General features: G+C 43.5%; 2 protein-coding genes across 3 annotated transcripts in view; one reads left to right on the top strand and one right to left on the bottom strand.

Annotated features, from left to right (window-relative positions):
- The first annotated feature begins 6,341 nt into the window (after positions 1–6,341).
- Positions 6,342–20,044, top strand: part of LOC119274247 (protein RER1B-like) — a 15,426-nt gene continuing 1,723 nt past the window's right edge. The window contains exons 1-3 of one of the 2 annotated variants that reach the window (XM_037554916.1): positions 6,358–6,800; positions 7,224–7,404; positions 7,607–8,010. In XM_037554916.1, the coding sequence (XP_037410813.1) occupies positions 6,421–6,800; positions 7,224–7,404; positions 7,607–7,657 (612 nt within the window). In that variant the 5' untranslated portion in view covers positions 6,358–6,420 and the 3' untranslated portion in view covers positions 7,658–8,010. Of the gene's footprint in view, positions 6,801–7,223; positions 7,405–7,606; positions 8,011–20,044 lie in introns of those variants that run through there. The other variant, XM_037554915.1, reaches the window with a different exon arrangement.
- On the bottom strand, positions 12,916–13,684 carry LOC119274248 (40S ribosomal protein S20-like). The gene is made up of 2 exons (XM_037554917.1): positions 13,574–13,684; positions 12,916–13,376 (listed from the first exon to the last, which is right to left on the bottom strand). The coding sequence occupies exons 1-2, from the start codon at positions 13,662–13,664 to the stop codon at positions 13,123–13,125; spliced, it is 345 nt and encodes a 114-aa protein (XP_037410814.1). The 5' UTR covers positions 13,665–13,684; the 3' UTR covers positions 12,916–13,122.

The raw sequence follows: 20,044 nt of genomic DNA, 5'->3' as shown, positions 1-20,044 counted from the left end.
GAGAAAGCAGACGATACAATTTAACAAAGGCATTATGTATCAGGGGAAGAACTCACAAGGTGATCAAATGTGAAGGACACTGTCGGATAACAATCCAACAAAGGACTTGGTGGTCCACAAAGGATCTGATACGAGTATCGGTACTCAACTAGAGGAAGAAGAATGCAAGGAGATCAGATTATAGAAACAACTGACTAACTCAATTGTCAAATGCAAAGGAATTATGATTTCCAAATCAAGGGATCAAAAGCAATGCTCTGATTAGGGATGGATAAGTTGAATAGCCTTAGGGTACAATCAACGACAATTGGATTGGTCGAGAACCAATTCCAGTTAAAAGAATGGAAGCTCAGCCGGAAAGGTAATTTATAAGGATCAATGATGATTGCGTGTATTCGCAACATATTGAGTCAACAGACTCAAAATGATAATGACAAGGAATGTCAATAAGATTTCTATACTTATGGGATTAATCATAATGAAAGCAAACAAGAATTTCAAGAGCCAAAGGCTCCAGAGGATTTTCGGAAGATCGAATATTGTTTTGAAGACTTTTGTGAAACACATGAACAACTGGGGATAAGCGGATACTCGACAAGTGCGAGAATTATCCATAGGGGTATTCAGGTGACAAGGAATTGCAAGACAGTAGGCACAAGATATTCTCGGATCAATAGAGAGAATTTCGGGGTATCTTGTAATAACAAGATCAACTGGGAATAAAAGTAAGAACGTCAAGTGTATGTATTTATCCATAGGGATATTTCGATGGTAGGGAATTGCAAAAGCAACGGGCACAAAGTCTCAAAAGAGTTTCGGCGAGTAACTTCGAAATCTTCTGGTGCAGCCGGCGATCACCTGGACTGAAGGGGCTCTCCGGGAGAAAGTATTTTCGAGAACCTAAAGTCAGATTTTAGTAAAAATCGTTTAACCCGAGTAGAAGAGAGTTCAGAGTCCCAGAGTAAAGGTCGAGGAGTAAAAGATCCTAGTACCACCTGATGGCGACGTGGGCCCGTAAGGCACACAGCCAAGTTAGTAAAAGTTTTGCAATGTCTAGACTCGACTTCGGCCAAGGAGTGTGGAAGGGGGATTCCTACAGGCAGTCAGCTCTGATACCAACTTGTGACGCCCCCGATTCAATCGTACACTAATCATGCACGCAAATGTGTACGATCAAGATCAGGGACTCACGGGAAGATATCACAACACAACTCTACAATTAAAAATAAGTCATACAAGCATCATAATACAAGCCAGGGGCCTCGAGGGCTCGAATACAAGTGCTCGATCATAGACGAGTCAGCGGAAGCAACAATATCTGAGTACAGACATAAGTTAAACAAGTTTGCCTTAAGAAGGCTAGCACAAACTGGGATACAGATCGAAAGAGGCGCAGGCCTCCTGCCTGGGATCCTCCTAACTACTCTTGGTCGTCATCAGCGGCCTGCACGTAGTAGTAGGCACCTCCAGTGTAGTAGTCGTCGTTGACGGCGGCGTCTGGCTCCTGGACTCCAGCATCTGGTTGCGACAACCAGAAAGAAAGGAAAGAGGGAAAAAGGGGGGAGAAAGCAACCGTGAGTACTCATCCAAAGTACTCGCAAGCAAGGAACTACACTACATATGCATGGGTATATGTGTAAGGAGGCCATATCGGTGGACTGAACTGCAGAATGCCAGAATAAGAGGGGGATAGCTAGTCCTATCGAAGACTACGCTTCTGGCAGCCTCCGTCTTGCAGCATGTAGAAGAGAGTAGATTAAAGTCCTCCAAGTAGCATCTCCAAGTAGCATCTCCGGTAGCAACGCATAGCATAATCCTACCCGGCGATCCTCCCCTCGTCGCCCTGTGGAAAAGCGATCACCGGGTTGTTTGTGGAACTTAGAAGGGTGTGTTTTATTAAGTATCCGGTTCTAGTTGTCATAAGGTCAAGGTACAACTCCAAGTCGTCCTGTTACCGAAGATCACGGCTATTCGAATAGATTAACTTCCCTGCAGGGGTGCACCAACTTACCTAGCACGCTTGATCCCATTTGGCCGGACACACTTTCCTGGGTCATGCCCGGCCGCGGGAGATCAACACGTCGCAGCCCCACCTAGGCTCAACGGAGAGGCCATCACGCCGGTCTAAACCTAAGCGCGCAGGGGTCTGGGCCCATCGCCCTGAGCACACCTGCATGTTGCGTATGCGGCCGATGAGCAGACCTAGCAACCTCCATTACAAAGGAAGTTGCGTTAACGCAGTCCAACCCGGCGCGCGCCGCTCAGTCGCTGACGTCACGAAGTGCTTCGGCTGATACCACGACGTCGAGATACCCATAACTACTCCCGCGTAGATGGTTAGTGCGTATAGGCTCGTAGCCAACTCAGATCAAATACCAAGATCTCGTTAAGCGTGTTAAGTATCCGCGAAGGCCGAACAGGGCCAGGCCCACCTCTCTCCTAGGCGATCTCAACCTGCCCTGTCGCTCCGCCACAAAGATCCACTCGCGGGTGCTCCACCAGCCGACTCGACTTTAGTCTCCACATGTATCATGTATAAAGTATATAGTATATACCTGTGATCACCTCCCGAGTGATTACGGCCCGATAGTATAGCACGGCTGACGGACAAGAATGTAGGGCCACAGATGAATATACTAGCATCATATACTAAGCATATAGGATTGCAGGTAAAGGTAACAACAGTAGTATCAAGGACAGGCTATGCATCAAGATAGGTATAACAGAAAGCAGTAACATGTTACACTACTCTAATGCAAGCAGCATAGAGTAGAATAGGCGATATCTGGTGATCAAGGGGGGGGGCTTGCCTTGTTGCTCTGGCAAGAGAGAGGGGTCGTCAACTCCGTAGTCGAACTGGGCAGCAGCAGCGTCGGTCTCGTGGTCTACCAGAGAGAAGAGGGGGAAGAAACAATGAATACCATGCAAACATATGCATATCGATGCATGACATGACAAGTAACGATGCTAGGCGTGCCCTAACGTGGTATGAGGTGGTACCGGTTAAGGGGGGAAAACATCCGGGAAAATATCCCCGGTGTTTCGTGTTTTCGGGCAGAGGAGCCGGAGGGGGAAAGTTGCAAGTTCGATAGGTTAGGGGGTGTGGCGGACGAACGGACTGCTTATCCGGATTCGTCTCGTCGTTCTGAGCAACTTTCATGTAGAAAGTATTTTCATCCGAGTTACGGATTAAAAGATATGATTTTCTAAAGATTTAACTCATTTTCAGGAATTTAATTAATTATTTAAATCCAGCATTATCCAGAATAGTAAATGATGACGTCAGCATGACATCAGAGTGATGTCAGCATGTCAACTGGTCGGTTGACCAGTCAAACCAGATGGATGGGTCCAGTGGGACCCACATGTCATTGACAGGGTACTAACAGAGTTTTTAAAACTAACTAAATAGGCTAATTAGTGGGTGGGGCCCGGTAGTCAGTGAGAGATTAGGTTTTAATTAATTTATTTAATTAATTAGCCAATTATCTATTTATTTTATTTGTTTATGGCATGGGCCCCGCATGCCAGTGCCACTGGGCTGCCCCGTCAGCACGTTGACTGGGTCAGTCCAGTCAACGGGGCCCCCATGGCCCACTGGCAGTGACCCAGGGGTGGGGGCCTGCCTAGCCACGTCGGCGGACGGCGCCGGAACGTCGCCGACGAGGCAAACTGCGGCGGCGCGGCTTGGGAGGGACGCGGGTTTCGCGCCCAGGGGGTCTTCTAGGCTGTGGCCGGGCGCGTTCGACGCGGCTCGGCGTCGCGCGTCGAGCGGTGGTGGCCAGAGGGGTTGGAACGGACGGAGGCGAGCGCTACGAGCTCGCCGGCGGCGAGGTGCTCCGGGAGAGCGACAACAACGATGATATGGGGCAGTTTTGGGCAAACCGGAGAGCGGGGCGAGGCCTACGCGGCGTGGGAAATGCAGCGGGGTTGAGCCCATGACCAAAAGGTCACCGGAGCCTTGCCGGCGGCGAGCTCCGCGGTGAAGCGTTCGGGCACTCGTCGGGGACGGCGTTAGGAGGCACAAGGGGGTGTACTGGAGGGTGCTACGGTGTCGCGGTGGTGCAGTGAGCACGGTTACACGGTCGGACGAGAGCCGCGCGTGCGGTGACCGCGATGGCGAGCTTGACGGCGGAGCCGTAGCCCGGCAATGGTGGTGCGTCGTGCACGACTAGCTATGGCATGGAAATTAAGTAAGGACGGGGAGAAGAAGGGGGTGGAGCTCACAGAGTGGCACACGAAAGGCCCGCGGTGAACGGGAGCGCAGAGACGAGGCGGAATCCGACGCGGTGGAGCTCGGTGTTCGTAGGTTGAAGACAACCTCGTCCACGACGCTGCGACGGTGTGGAGCTCGAATCAACGGTAGGGGACGACGAGGCGGGCGACGAGGGAGCCCGATGACGCGTGGGCGCGGTGCGGGGAGGACGGTGGCCACGGCTACGTGACGGCCACGGCCATGGGAGCGAGCGCACTCGGGATCGGGCGAGAGGAGAGGGGAGAGGTGGATCTAGGGGAGGGGAGGCGCAGGCACCGAGAGAGAGAGCGGGGTGAGTGGGAGGCGGGATCGAGGGGGCGGGGGTGTGGCAATCTTATCCCCTGCTCGACGCCGGCGAGGGAGTCCGGCGGAAGCACGCCCCTGTTCCGACCCTGGTCGGGGGAACAGAAAAGGGGGAGAGCGACCAGGGGAACGGGCCGGGTCGGCCGGATGGCCAGGTGGGCCGGCCTGGCTGCGAGCTGGCCGTCTGGTCCAGGGGGGCTTTTTTTTCTGTTTCTGTTTTGTATTTTCTTTTTTTATTTATTTTTCCTTTTCTGTTTTATTCAATTTAGGGCATTTAGGTATTTTATAAAATTGCGTCTTCTACACCATAATTACCTGTGCCATTTTTGGCACTGCCCGAACATTTTTGTTTTAACTTTTGAAAACTTTTATTGTTGACATTAATTTGAATTTGAACCTTGAAAGGGTTTCGAATCATCACGAGTTTAACAACAGTAACCGTGGTGACGTGGCATCATTAGCGTGGGATTACTGTAGCTTAATTATCCGGGCGTCACAGCTAGTAGCTAGATGCCTTCTTCTTTCTCTTTGATCTTCAATACAATGTTCTCCTCGGTGTTCTTGGAGTTTTATTCGATGTAATCTTCTTTTGTAGCGTGTTTGTTGAGATCCGATGAATTGTGGGTTTATGATTTAAATATTCATGGGAAGTAATTGAGTCTTTTTTAACTTTATTATGCATGATTGTTATAGCTTTGTATTTCTCTCAATCTATCGGTTTGGTTTGGTCAACTAGATTGATTTATCTTTAGTGGGAGAGGTGCTTTGTGATGGGTTCAATCTTGCGGTGCTCTATATCACAGTGACAGAAAGAGACAAGATACGTATTTGTATTCTTGCCATCAAGGGTAAAACGATGAGGTTTATTCATATTAGTTGAGTTTACTTTGTCTACGTCATGTCATTTTGCTTAAGACATTACTCTGTTTTTATTAACTTAATACCCTAGATGGATGCCGGATAGCGGTCGATAGGTGAAGTAACAGTAGTAGATGCAGGCAGGAGTCGGTCTACTTGTCTCGGACGTGATGCCTATATGTATATGATCATTGCCTTGAATATCGTCATGACTATGCGCTTTTCTATCAACTGTCCAACAGTAATTTGTTCATCCATGATATGCTATGTGTTCGAGAGAGAAGCTTCTAGTGAAAAGTATGGCCATCGGGTCTACTTTAATTATATATAAAAATCCAAAGTGCTGCAATTTTTTTTAATTTTTTTTGTAGTTTATCTATCTACCACTACGAGATTTGATCCTTACAATTAACAAATTGAAGGTCATGCTTGTTGGGTGCGAGTATTTGCTTTTTGTGTGTGCATGTGCTATTCGTGAGGCTTTTGTGTGATTCTCCTATTGGTTCAGTATAAACCTTGGTTCTCACCTAAGTAGCAGGTACTATGTTCCTTTTCGATGCTTATGGATGGAAAGGAAAAACCCAAAGTCGGTAAAACAACGATGATGATCACTTGGGGTAACCAATGTTTGAATTAGCTGGACGGCAAAGACCGAAATTATCTTATGAATGTGAAGGCAACACCGAGGCGATTGAAGTGGCGAGAAATAGTTGATGTGCCGAGAGTGAAATAAAACAGATTGATTGGACCAAACTAACATTGTTTCTAAATATTTTTGGAACCACCAAAATTTAGTCAAAGTCAGCAAATTTTGGCAAAACACCTCCTCGTTTCATCATCATAATCATAATCATAATCATAATCACAACCCAACGCAACGGAGCACAAAACAGACAAAGCGGAGTCCAGTCGTCCCTCCCTCCCGATCCCCCCAACCCCAACCCCACCCCCTTCCCAGCAGGCAGCTCCGCTAGGGTTCCCCTCCCCACCAGGCCACCACCACCATGGACTCCGGCGGCGGCGGCGGCGGCGACTCGTCCGGCGGCGCGGGCGCTGCGGCTGCGGCGGCCAAGTGGCGGACGGACGCGACGCGGGCCTTCCAGTACTACCTGGACCGGTCGACGCCGCACGCGACGGGCCGGTGGGTGGGCACGCTGGTGGTGGCCGCCGTCTACGCGCTCCGGGTCTTGTCCATCCACGGCTTCTACATCGTCAGCTACGGCCTCGGGATCTACCTCCTCAACCTCCTCATCGGCTTCCTCTCCCCCATGGTCGACCCGGAGCTCGACCCCTCCGCCGCCGCACACGACGGGCCCGCCCTCCCCACCCGCGGATCCGACGAGTTCAAGCCTTTCATCAGGAGGCTACCAGAGTTCAAGTTCTGGTATGCATCCTCCCATCAGATCTATCTACTCCTCCCTCGCCATCACCCAGATCCCATCATCCAGATCCAGATCTACTCGTGTCTGTCATCCTCCACATCGCAAATCTCCCTGTCAATCATATTCATATTCATTCATTTATTTATTTATTTATTTGTTTGTTTAATTTGTTTGTTATACTAGCATTAGTCAACTATATACTCATACGGGCGGCTCTTCATTGACGCATTGTTGAGTTTACATCTTCTATGACCATGGAATTTGAGCACCATACAAGTAGAACCACCATTAGCTGCAAGCTTTCTTAGAGACAAGAATCACAAACATATGTACCTAGTCTTTATGTTTGTAATGCTTCTTATATTTGCTCTGTTTCAGATGTTACATTATTACATGATCATTTGTTTCCCCCTGCTTTGCTTCAGGTATGCAATCACAAAGGCTTTTGTTATAGCTTTTGTCATGACTTTCTTCTCCGTCTTCGACGTCCCTGTCTTCTGGCCTATACTGCTCTGCTACTGGATTGTACTCTTTGTGCTCACCATGAAGCGCCAGATTCTGCACATGGTCAAGTACAAATATGTGCCCTTCAACATCGGGAAGCAGGTTAGTCGGCCTCTGCTGCTATGTTTTTGTTGTCCACTGGTTGATATCAATTCCTTTGGTGCTGCTCTGTTTTTGTCGTCCACTGGTTGATATCAATTCCTCTTGGTATCATGGGTGTGCATAGCATATCATTACATCTCGTCCTTTATCCTTTGCCGTTTCATTCATCATCATATAATGTCCGTTCCGGTTGCGTTGCCAGAAATACGGCGGGAAGAAGGGTGGCGCGAGCAGCAGCTCGTCGAAAGACTGATCCCCGGCTGCGCACCCCGGTGTGCAAGGGAACAATGGAAGGGCGGGCGGAAGATACAGTCGAACCACAAGGCTTATTCGATGTGCTACATAGTACCAACAAGTGTAATACTTCATTCATGATATTTAGAGAGAGCTAGGAGGGACATTCGCTGCTTATGTTTCCGACATGGGTTCATGGTTTAATTCGATATATATTCGTGTTACTTGTGTCACTGTCAGTTATTGTATAGCGTGGTCGATTCTTTGTTGTTGGGGAGACTGTCTCGGCCCTGGTTGCTCCCTCCAAATGTTGTTGCAGCAAAAATAAGTAGGTTATGCTGTGAAATCCTAGACCCAACTCTGCTATTGATATGTCGCCGCTTACTCAGTCGCCTGAGCAGTACTATGCTTGGAGGAAACATGTGCCCTGAATGTTGCTGCAAAATGTAGCATCTTTGATTACCTGAACTGAAGGTCTCTTCTGGTTTGTGAATCTAGTCACGCAAGGTGGACCTTCATAGTTGACGTGAGTGCTATATCTTGCTCGTCTCGCCTGGCCGGCCCATGTGCGTTCCTGTTGGTTTTCTGGGACTGGTTTTCGAAAACTTCTATCCACTGATTTGCTCCGGTTTTAGAAGCTTCTGCACGGTTTTCTTCTTCTTTTTCGTACCGGTTTACATTGGTTCTTTTGGTTTTTCTTTATGATTGGCATTAACTTTTTATGTTTCAATGCAAACCTTTTCAAATATACGTTGGATGATGAACATTTTTGGTATGCAAGCTCAACATTTTTTTGGTATGCAAGCTCAACAATTTTCAAATAAATGTTAAACATATTTTCTGAAATACACATTGAAAACGTGATGAACATTGTTTTTAAACATGCAAAACATTTGTTAAGTGTTTAAATTTTTAAATGTCATGGACAATTTTTTGAATGGTACGAAACATTTTATTAAATTAAGCGAACATCTTTAATTATAAACCATTTTAAAAAATATCACGAACATATTTTGAAACACATGAATATTTTTTTAAATGTCACAAACTTTTCCCGGAATTGTACAAATCAACTTTTTTACATTCTATAAATACTTTTCAAAAATGTCATGTACATAATTTTGGAAGTTGTGATCATTTGTTTAAATGTCACATACATTTTTTAATGGTGCAAAACATATTTTCTCTTAATTACACTAAATTTTTAAATATTGTATAAACATTTTTAGAAAAATGTCAAGAACATTTTCTGAGACGCATGAACATTGTTTTCTCTAAAATGTCACATATATTTTTTATATGTCCGGATCATTTTTTGAATAGCGTGCACATTTTTTAAATGTACAATGAATGGTTTTAAAAATATAAGTAAATTAAATTTTGGATATTTACGATATTTCGAAATATAAACCAAAGTAAAAAAAAACTGATCGTACGGATGCTCGTAGTTGACGCGAGAGCTATATCTCACTATTTGCCCGACGATAGCTTGTGTCATGTGGAGCTAGTGGGCCAGATCATGTGTGTTCTTGTTGTTTTCTCTCTGGGTTTTTCTCAGGAAGACGGAATATATAGGCTTGAGATTAGGTCAGACGGAGGCTCGTGGGACCCACAAGCTCACAGGGCGCGCCGCGCCGGGCACACTTCCCAAGCTTTTGGCCTGTTGGTGGTCCTTCTCAGGAAGTTCTTTGCTCTAGTATTTGTTATTTATTTTATAAAAAATCTTTGTAAATTTTTATCCAGTTCTGAGAACTTTTATTTCTGCACAAAAATAACACCAAGATTATTCTTCTAAAAACAACGCTAATCCGGATTAGTTTTATTCAAATCATGCAAACTAGAGTTCAAAATAAGAAAAAAAAAGTGTTTAAAAAAGTAAATACATTGGAGACTTATCAGTTCCCATGCCTAAGATGCAAGGCGGGTCTTCAGTGTCGTTTGTTGGAGCATGGTGGCACGTATTCTTGCTTCGATTTCCATAGACAACATTTGCATTCTCGACAAGAAAACTTAATGAAAGGTGAAGTCGTCGAACACTCATCACCACCTGAGATGATGGGTGAACAGATTCGTTCTCAACTGGACGTTGTCCAGCCTGATCCCAAATGTTCAGGGTATTTCTTGGGATATAGTGAAGAACACGTCTGGACTCACAAGCCATGCTTATAGGATCTCCACTGCATCCACTAGCTCGAGCTTCCACATAACATTGATGTAATGCAAACTGAAAAGAATATCACAGAGGCCATTTTTAGCACATTGCTCAACATTCCCGAGAAGGCGAATGATAACACTAAGGCTAGACTTGATGTAATGAAACTATGCGACAGACCTAAACAAAACTTGCGGCAACCCGTGGACAGAAAAAATTGGAGGATGCCAAGGGCCAGGTTTGTTCTTACAAGGGAACAAAAGAAGGAGATACTCATGTGCTTCCATGTAGCTAACTAGGATCCATGTACTCTAGGACCCCGCAGTACTTATATAAACTGAGGGGCCTAGCTCGTATACAACATAATAAATCCCTTGTTAGATACTTGTACTCAATACTCACTTCAACGCAATGAACACAAGTAGGACGTAGGATATTATCTCCTCGGAGAGCCCGAACCTAGGTAAAATTCTTGTGTGCTTGTTACCATCGCTCCTAGATGCATAGCTTAGGATCCCCTACCTCAAGATCTGTCTGTTTTGATTCCGTCCAAATGGCAGCGCGGCGGGGCCAAGTTGCCTGACCCTTTGCTTTGCTTGACGGGCAAGCTCCGCAATTGGGAGCTATTTTTGTCCAGTTTTGAGTAGACGAAAATACATTCAATAAATTTACTTGCAATTTTTTGTCTAGTTATTATTTTTCCGAAAATACAAAATTATTACCTATCACATTATCTTTTGTCATGCATAACTAGGAAATCTAGCAAGGTTGACAACTTTATTTGTGTTGATGGGGACATAAGTGAAATTTTATCTGTATTGCAAAACTTATCATTGGTGTAAGATGTGTGTACCTCCAAGGATCCATACCGTGGTTCTCACTGAGGATAACTTGATACTTTCTACAAACCTTGCAATTCGGGCTCACTACCGTGCCTTTGTTATATCACCTGGAACCGTTAGGGAGAGTGAGAGTATGTAATGTGAACGAAAGCTTTAATTACTTAGTATGTTGGGGTTTCCTTCTTGTAGCCATATTGAACACTTGTATGTTTGTAACCTAAGTGACCTTCTATTTTATGTGTTCATATGTTTATTAACAATCTTAGTTTTGATGCCATATGAAGATTCATGCATTTTCACCTATCCATGTGCAAACTTATTTGATCTAGCATGTTAAAGTTCGAGGGGTCATTAATGCTCTGTTCATTGTAAGTTCTAGGGAGCATGCCAAATTTAGCTTACTTAGCTTTGCACTCTTTCTTTACCTCATATTAATTTAGCTTCCTTGTTTTCCAATGGGCCTTACAACTAACTATTTAGTGTATTGCTAAAAAAACTAACTATTTATAGTGTCTACGGTGCAAGAACGCCATAAGAACCTCACAAAGTTAGGGCACCCAAGTACACAACATCATTACTACATTCTTGAGCTTCTCTTTTGTAATTAAACTACATTCTCTTGTTCTACAATGGAACCTGTGAGGAAGGCCATTGTGGGTGTTTTCCTTCTTATCTTGCTTATGGCCTCTTCTAGTAAGTATAATTATATATAATATCAGCATTTTTGCTATAGTGTTGTGTTAGTACTTGTGCTGACACATTGGCGTTGTTATCCACATTGATGGTACTTGTGCTAACATTGTGTCATTTATCCATAGGCGAGGTTTCATGTACTGAGAATAATTGTTACAAGGAGATTTGGGAAAGTTGCATGGGTAGGGAGAACGAAGATTGCCGACATGCATGCATCAAGGAGGGATGGGATGACGGCCAATGCCGCAACCGCGAGAAAGACAAAAATATTCTAGGATTTCTAACGACTGCCAAATGCGAGTGCTACCCCCCAACATGCGACCATTAAAAGATGGCATAATCGTTTACAATGCATTGATTGTAATATGCGACTATCCATCCAAGTTACTACTATTTCATAAATGATTGGGCGAAATCATCTACAAAATATATATTCATGGATAATTTTGTGCTCAAGATTGTCTAAAACTTTATGTTCAAGATTGGGATGCTATGGAAAAATACATGGATAATTTTGTACATATCGATAGATTTTATGGATATTTGAAGTGCTTATTAGCAATGAAATGTATATTTGACACTCTGCTAGCACGCATCATCTTGTTATTTGATAATGTCTTAATTTACTAGGCCTAGTTTTTTGATAAAGGGCGACTTTATTATCTTAAAATGTAGCATCAAGCGAATACAGAGCATTATGAGTAACACCCGGCCTCTGCATAACTAGATGCACACAACAAAATCCAGAAGTCTGGCAAAAAACCATGAAATAAAAATCGACAAATTGGCAACAGTAGAGTCCTATAGACCGACATTATGCCTATGTCGAAGGGGGTGGTGGATCGGCCCGCAGGTTATGCTGCCATCCATGTTGGGAAAAAACCTCCGTAGCCACCTGCTTCAATAGGCCTAATTATCAGTACATACAAATCACTGAGTGTCCACAAGATGGTGCTCAAAAACTAATCGAGGCACAAGATAGAGATTGCGATGAGGCGGTTGCGGTGTAAAAGTTGAATAGTGCCAGGCGAGGCCTATGGTTTTAAGGGCCCTCTTAAGGTTCGATTGGGTTGTATGGGAAGAAGAAGAGAGGAGTTAGGGCTTGAAGTTGAGCTCTTAAGCTCAACTTTATTCTTAAGTTAATATTCATGGGGAAAAACTTGTGAGCAAAGCCAAAAAGTATCAAGGTCAGTGCATCTGCAGCAATCAGCGGCAGATGAAACAAGAAAGTATCAAGATCTTTGCATGCATAACTGGGCTATATATGTTCTGGGGCTGGGATCAATTGGTAGCTAGGCATTACTACTAAGTTGCCTTCGTGCATGGACAGTCAGATATACTCCGTCTGTAACTTAATATAAGACGTTTTTTTGGCACTGTCATGGACTCTAGAAACGTTACTATATAAAAAGTTACAGAGGAGTATTTGGTACATGCATGAAGAGGAATACCGTAAAAAGGCACATATTTATACCATACACATGTAGCAAAGACAAATCTTGGATGATCCTAAAATGAGACAAAACTCTCGGTGGTTATATAATCCTTACGTAAGGGCCAGCCTATCCAACTTTCAGGCATTAGGATACGTTTAAGGCACAGATGATTATATATATGCTTGATTGAGCCGCCTAGCTGTGCAATAACTAACTAGGTCACATCTAGATGTAACTCAATCTCAATCGAGAGCTGTTACTCTGAATCACAATGCCAAGAAGGTACATACGCATCTCAGAAACCAGCCGTCACACACAAAAAGGCCACCCATCTACTCCGTATGTATGTTGCAAAAACACATTAAAGGTCGGTGATGGTGACCTCAACGTGGACGGTGGGCGGGATGGGGACTGGGAACTGCTTAATGACGTCCAGGGAACCGACGAGGTCGACGACCCTCTTGTGCACGCGCATCTCGAACCGGTCCCATGTGTTGGTGCCTTGTCCGCAGGGTGACTTCCTCGTGGTGATGTTGAGCATCTTGGTGGGCATCCTGACCGGGCCCTTCACCCGGACCAGCTTCTCCTTGGCGGCCTTGACCACGTCGGAGCACACTGTTGGTTTTGTTTTGTTTTGTTTTGTCGCCAGCATGCATGCAATGACACAAGGGTTAGTTAGGGTTCATACATATACATATCAAGAAGAAGAAGAAGAAGAAGAAGAAGAAGAAGACAGCAAGAAGAAGAAGAAGAAGAAGAAGAAGAAGACAGCAACAACAACAAGAAGAAGAAGAAGAAGAAGGAATACGTACCCTTGTCTAGGTCGTGGACGCTGTTGGAGTTGGAGGAGAGGGTGATGCGGAACAAGTGCTGCTCCAAGCCGGACTTGCTCGGCGTCGCCATGCTCGATCGTTTCTTCGGGAGCTGCGGCAGGCTAGGGTTTCCTTTGCGAATAATGCAGGAGCGATCCATCACGCTGACACACCTTTTTTTTTTAGACAACAACTAGGCATGCTGCATTGATTGGCCCATTAGGCCAGATCCAGGCCCACTCTTTTTTTTAGGGGTGACCCAGGCCCACTCAGGCAAAAAAAGAAAAAGGATTCCGGCTCGTTTTTCTCTTATTATGTTGTTTTCATTATAATATTTTGTTTTTTGTTCTTGCATTTTTTTTCATTTTCTCATTTTGAATTTTTCCTACTGTTTTTCTATCTTTCAATTACGTATTTTTTTAATTTGAAATAAAAACTGTTCGCAGTTTATAGAAAAAGGCGTCGCTAGAATTCGAAAAATGTTTACAGGTTTTCAGAATATCTGGGTTTCATAAGAAATGTTTTCGTTTGTTAAAAATTTCATTTTTTTAATAATTTTTAATGTTTTTAAAAAATGTTCATGCTTTACAAAAATGTTCAGAACACTATTTTTTTTTTAAAAAAAAGTTTGTTAATTCGATATGTTTGTGTTACTTAGAGTGCTTTCTCCTATCATTGCCAATTCATTGTTTAGCCCAATTCTTATCTCGGAGAAATGTTCCGGTACTTCCTGCAATAATAATTAAGTGGAGCCACCAAATTCTATATCCAACTCTATGCTGCTGGGGTCATGGTTGGTTGGCGGTTGGGATAAACCCTTGTCGGCTTGACCAGCACCGATGCAGTGATGCCCGTGGGCGCTGTCGTGCCTTCTTGAAGGGCGGCGGATATACCCCTTCCCCCGCGCCCCTTCGTGTATAGTGGGAAACCCTAGCAGATGCCCGGGTATCAGCGTCGTCATTGTTGTGTTCCTTCTTGAAGGTGTTGCTTGATATGTGTAACATCCCAAATTTTTAATTTGGAATGTTATATATTAGATCATCATTGCATATCATATTTTAATGCATCTTTGGTTGATCCTCGAAATTCTAAGCAACTCAAGGACCCACGGAGAGAGTTGGGGATTTCGATATTTTTCATATTTGAGTTTTCTCAAATTTCGAAAAGAGGATCATTTGGTTTTAATTATTTTTCTCTACTAAATGTTTCCAATATCAAAATAAATGAGAGGAGATAATATGACTTCTCCAAAATAAAATAAATATTGGAGGAAAATATTAAAATCAAATTTTAGTTTTATTGGAGTTTTATTGCTAATTTATTTGCATTAGAAAAATATGCATAATTTTCAAAAATGCATTTTAGGCCAAGAAAATGTTCACTTTATTCTAAATATTTTATTTAGACGGTGAAAATTTGTTTTGGCATTTTTAGAATTTTATTTTATTTTCTAGCATTTGTTTTCTGTTCGGTGAAATATTTTAAAAAAAAGTCAGCGCCCGACTGGGTCGACGGCCCAGCCGAGCCGGGCCAAGCCTGTGCCGCCCGCCGCCTCCCTCGCGCCCGCACCCGTGCCCGAGCGGGACTCCGCCGGAGTCCGGGACTCCCCCGCCGCCGCGGCTTGCCCCTCCCCCAAGCCGGCCCTCGTCCCGCCCCCTTTATATGCCCCACCCCACCCCATCCCGCCTCCAAAGCAGCAGTAGCAGCCGCAACCCGCCGTCGCCGCCGCGCCGCTCGCCGCCGCCGTGGTACGCTGTCGCCCTGCAGCGCCCCGCCTTTCCGGAGACGCCGCTGGAGCAGCCGGTCCCGACCCGATCCAGCCGCCATTTTTTTTCTGGTTTTAGGTAAAAACCCCGGGGTTTTTTAAACCCTAGTTTCGTTTTTTTATATAAGATCGGTTCGGTTTTTTCCGGTTTAGTTATTTAGCGGACGTTCGTCCGTACATTCGTTTTTATGAACGGTGTTCATCCATTAGCTGCAGACAGCGAATGTTCCTTCGTTAGCCTGTTCGTCATTTTTCTTTTTCCAGGGTTTTTTCGCGGTTATTTTCGATCGCGATTTCTGCTCTGATCTTAGTTTTAGTTTATCTTTTCACTCATTTATCGGAATCAGGCGATTCAAGCGCCTAGATCTTCGTCTCGAAGCCCTCTTTCTGTTTAACCAACTTGAACAAGTTTTGGTGCTGTAAAAATTTGACTTTAGTCCAGATTAGTAAATAGATCTTGTTTCTTTCGCAGTTTGAGTTTCGTTACTTCGTTTGATTTGTTTCTTTTTGCAAACCGGAGTTCTTAAGTTGAACTTTCTGGTTAGATCTTCTTTTATTTGAGTTTTATGCGTGCTTCTAGTTGAGTGCTTATGTATGTTGTTTGTTTGCGATAGAATACCCGGAGTGCAAAGTGTGCTACTACGAGTCTCTAGGTTTTGCAGATCATCAGCAAGGCAAGTAACACTTTGATCATATCTCTTTACTACCCAGTTTTTACTGCATTAGATCACCCCTCAAACATTGCATGGTTAGGATCTGAATAACATGTGGGCTTTGGGAAGTAGATGATGAGGTATAACCTATTGCCCTGATTATTATCAAACCTTTGGGAGTTACATCTACGTTATGCTTATTTTGCTATGCTATGCTCGTAGACGTGGTTTGGGTGAGTGTATCCATGATAGATGTGAGTATTGCTATTTAATGGTTAACTTAAGGTGGCTACTTAAATACACATCTGGGTGGATTGTTTGTGGCCACCTGGAGAATCCAGAGTTGTCCTAGGATATCCTGGGGTTCCGTGTGATCATCCTAAGGTCCGCCACCCTGGCTCAAAGGGATCATAAGATTATTCATGTTAGAAACTTCCTTGTGCAGCTACAAGCTATTATGGGCTCTAGCATAGTTGATTAAGTTGCATGACCTCTTTCAGTGATGGGCTAGCAGATGTAGGGGAAAGTAGGTGTAATTGTCCATCCAGAGTAAAGAGTTAATGTTTCTGAAAGACTGTGTCTCGGTCATCCATTTCGCAAACACATGTAGTGCGAGAAATCCAACGGAGGAGGTCGAGTCTTGTGGGGAAAAGTGCGCAAACCTCTGCAAAGTGTACAAACTAATCATGGTTAGTCATGTCCCCGGTTATGGACATCTTGAATATCTGGTTCTTGAATTATCATGTTGATCTCATCACTCTAAATTTATTTTGATTGGGTTTAATGATGATGCTTAATTGGGATTGAGTTGGAGGAACCTTCTCAATGTTTAACAACCACCATGATAGTTAAATAATTTTTTTGACTGGTGACTGTAGGGAAAACCCCCCACAGCATTTTAACCTTTATTCAAAAGAGGAGTATACAATATACAAAGATTACAAGAGGTAATCAGAAAAGAAAAGAAAATACAGAAAGAAAGAAGCAAGTATCTAAGAATACAAAACCTTATGGAGGTAGAAAGAAAATCCATTTTAATAACTCTTCCTTGTACCTAGCCTAGACTCTGTGTTGCATGAGTGTAATATCAAGGATAAAAGCACTTCTCGACTTATTAAAACTCTGTCTCTCATGCCTGAACACTCTTGCATTCCTGATTATCCAGACGTTCCAGCAAGCAACAAAAACAACTTCAGTAAAGAAGGGCTTAGCAAAGTCCTGCTTAGCTTGCATAACAATAGCAGACATATCATCCCCAGGTGGCCATGAAATTTGCAAATAGTTCCATATTCTCACACTGAAGTTACATTCAAAAAACAGGTGGCTCCTGGTTTCACGAGTCCTCAAGGGACAAAGAAGACAATTAACTCCATCATAGATATGCCAATGCCTTTTTTCCACCATATCTTTGGTATTGAGCCTATCCATGATTAACATCCAGGCAAACACTTTGATTTTCATTGTGCAGGATGACTTCCATATCCACAAAAGGAGAGGGTTAAAATACATGTTAGAATGCATAAAAGAGTAAAACAACTTGGGCTTAAATGCATTACATGTCCCCTGCCATAACCAAATTTCCTTTGCCTCCACATCTCTACTACAAGAGACCATAAGATCTTGCACATCCATATAATCCTGGTATGCCTGTGCAGACAGAGGCAAGTGAAACATATTAATCATATCGTGAGATTGGAAGGCTTTCAACTGAATCACCAATCTTCCACTTGTCAGACCAAAACAAAGCAGAAATTCCAGAATTTATTTGCACTCAAGTTGTGTCCTATAATGATCCAACAATTTACAGATATCCTTCCACCAAAAAGAACCACAACTATCAGTCCCCTGAGGTACAGAAGACTGATAGTAAGTGTCCCAAATAAGTGAGACCCATGGTAGATCTACCCTGTTTAAGAATTTGTGCAGATGCTTGAGCAAAAGGGCCATGTTCTGCACACCCAGGTTCAAAATTCCCAAACCACCTTTGTTTTTTGGCCTATAAATGAGTTCCCAAGCTGTCAAGGATGGAGATGGCTCATCCCTATGCTTTCTCCATAAGCACTGCCTCTGAATTCTCTCCAGTTGCTTTAAGATTCCAGCAGGAGCCAGGAAGCTACCAAGATAAAAGATGGGCATGGAGGACAGAGCAGAATTCAGGAACTGAAGTCTTTCCCCTTGATTGAGAAATGAGGAACTAGCTATCATCCTTCTCTCCATACAATCAACAAGTGGCATAAAATCCACCATTTTAGGCCTGGTAGTTCCAACAGGCAAACCAAGATAAGTGAAAGGCATTTTGCCAACTTGACAACCAAAAGCAGCAGCTAAACCAATGACAGAATCCTCATCAACATTTATGGGCACCATAGAGGACTTATGATAGTTAATAACTAGCCTAGTTGATCTAGAAAACACTTGCAACATGTCCTTCAAATCCAGAAGCTGAGTTTTATCTACAGGTAAGATGATGAGAGTATCATCAGCATACTGCACAATGGGATAATCCTGGTCATGGCATGGTATTGGCAACTTCAAAAGTCCCCTCCTGAACATATCATTCACCACTGTTTGCAACAGGTCAGCAGCAATAACAAAAATTAAAGGTGAGAGACAGTCTCCTTGCCTAACCCCCTTCTTACAAAGAAACTGCCTACCAGGCACGCCATTTAAGAGGACTGGTGATGTCCCAATGGAAAGTAACTTCTTGACCCAGGAAATCCATTTCTGATTGAAACCCTTGAATTTGAGAATCTGCAAAATAGTTTCATGCTCAATTGAATCAAAGGCCTTTTCAAAATCCAGCTTAAGAATCACTATAGGTCTCTTTGATTGGTGACACTGATGCAAATATTCCAGAGACCAACCAATACAATCCTGAATAGTCCTGCTCTTAATAAAGCCATATTGATTCTTATGTATGCATACCATAATTATCTTTTGAAACCTATTAGCAGCCATCTTAGACAAAAACTTAAGGCCCATCCCAGTCAAAGAAATTGGCCTATAATCACCAATCCCTTCAGGATTCAACTTCTTAGGGATTAGGGTGATATAAGAGCCATTAATATTTTCCAAATTTGCAGTGCCAGAATGAAAGGCCTCAGCCAACTCAGAAAAGTCTTGACAAATAATGTGCCGACACTTTTTGAAGAACAATCCATTAAAACCATCAGGTCCAGGGGCTTTGTCAATGGGCATATGTTGTATTGTGTTATCCATTTCCTCTTTAGTGAAAGGCTCAGTAAGAAAGTCTAACCCTTCAACTAGTTTTAGCAGAATACTGAGGTCAAAGCCCATGACAATTCCAGAAGAAACTCTCATTCTATTCTTAAAACAATTCCAAATAATGCCCTCCATCTGAGAATGATTAGAAACAATTGACCCATCAGTGTCCTTCAAAGAAGCAATGGAATTTCTTCTATGCCTCTCAGTGGCCATAGCATGGAAAAAATTTGGTGTTCTTGCCAGCAAGCTTGATATATCTGATTGTGCACCTCTTTTTCCAATATACAAATTGAAGGTGCAAGAGCTTTTCCACATGCAATTTGACCATCTGCCCGAAGTTAAATTCAGGTCTGAATAAAGGTCTGAGCTCCTCAAGACCATCAAGGCAGACAATGACCTGATTACATTTAGATATCAAAACTTTCAGCTTAGAAATATTCAGTTACCACTTCTTAAGTGCTCCTCTTAAACGCTTAAACTTATCAGCAATTCTAGCAGTAATATGAGATTTATGAGAGGGTTTCTGCCATGACTGTTCAACACATTCCATAAACCCCTCAAGCTCAACCCAGAAATTCTCAAACCTAAAGATTTTAGATTTGGGGATAGAAGTCTTGATTGTGACCACACATGGCACATGATCAGAGGCAGTTCTGGCCAGGGGCAAAACTTCAGTCATAGGGTATGAAGAAATCCAATCAGCAGATGTGAAAAACCAATCCAACTGCTCTAACAATGGATTATCTTGCATATTAGACCATGTGTAAGATCTTCCTTTAAGTGGCAGTTCCAACAGACCTAGGTGGGCAATGATCTCATTGAATATGA

This window comes from Triticum dicoccoides, chromosome 3B (genome assembly GCF_002162155.2).
Source record: "Triticum dicoccoides isolate Atlit2015 ecotype Zavitan chromosome 3B, WEW_v2.0, whole genome shotgun sequence".
Taxonomy (NCBI): Eukaryota; Viridiplantae; Streptophyta; class Magnoliopsida; order Poales; family Poaceae; genus Triticum; species Triticum dicoccoides.
The sequence above is the reverse complement of the archived record's forward strand: the minus strand, read 5'-3'. Positions and strand labels throughout refer to the sequence as shown.

What these genes read in the sequence shown, in the direction of transcription:
- LOC119274248 (XM_037554917.1), bottom strand. Translation starts at nt 13,664, where the DNA reads ATGGCGACGCCGAGCAAGTCCGGCTTGGAGCAGCACTTGTTCCGCATC. An exon ending in CGTCCACGACCTAGACAAGG is followed by an intron (nt 13,377 to 13,573) that starts GTACGTATTCCT and finishes CAAAACCAACAG; the next exon opens with TGTGCTCCGACGTGGTCAAG.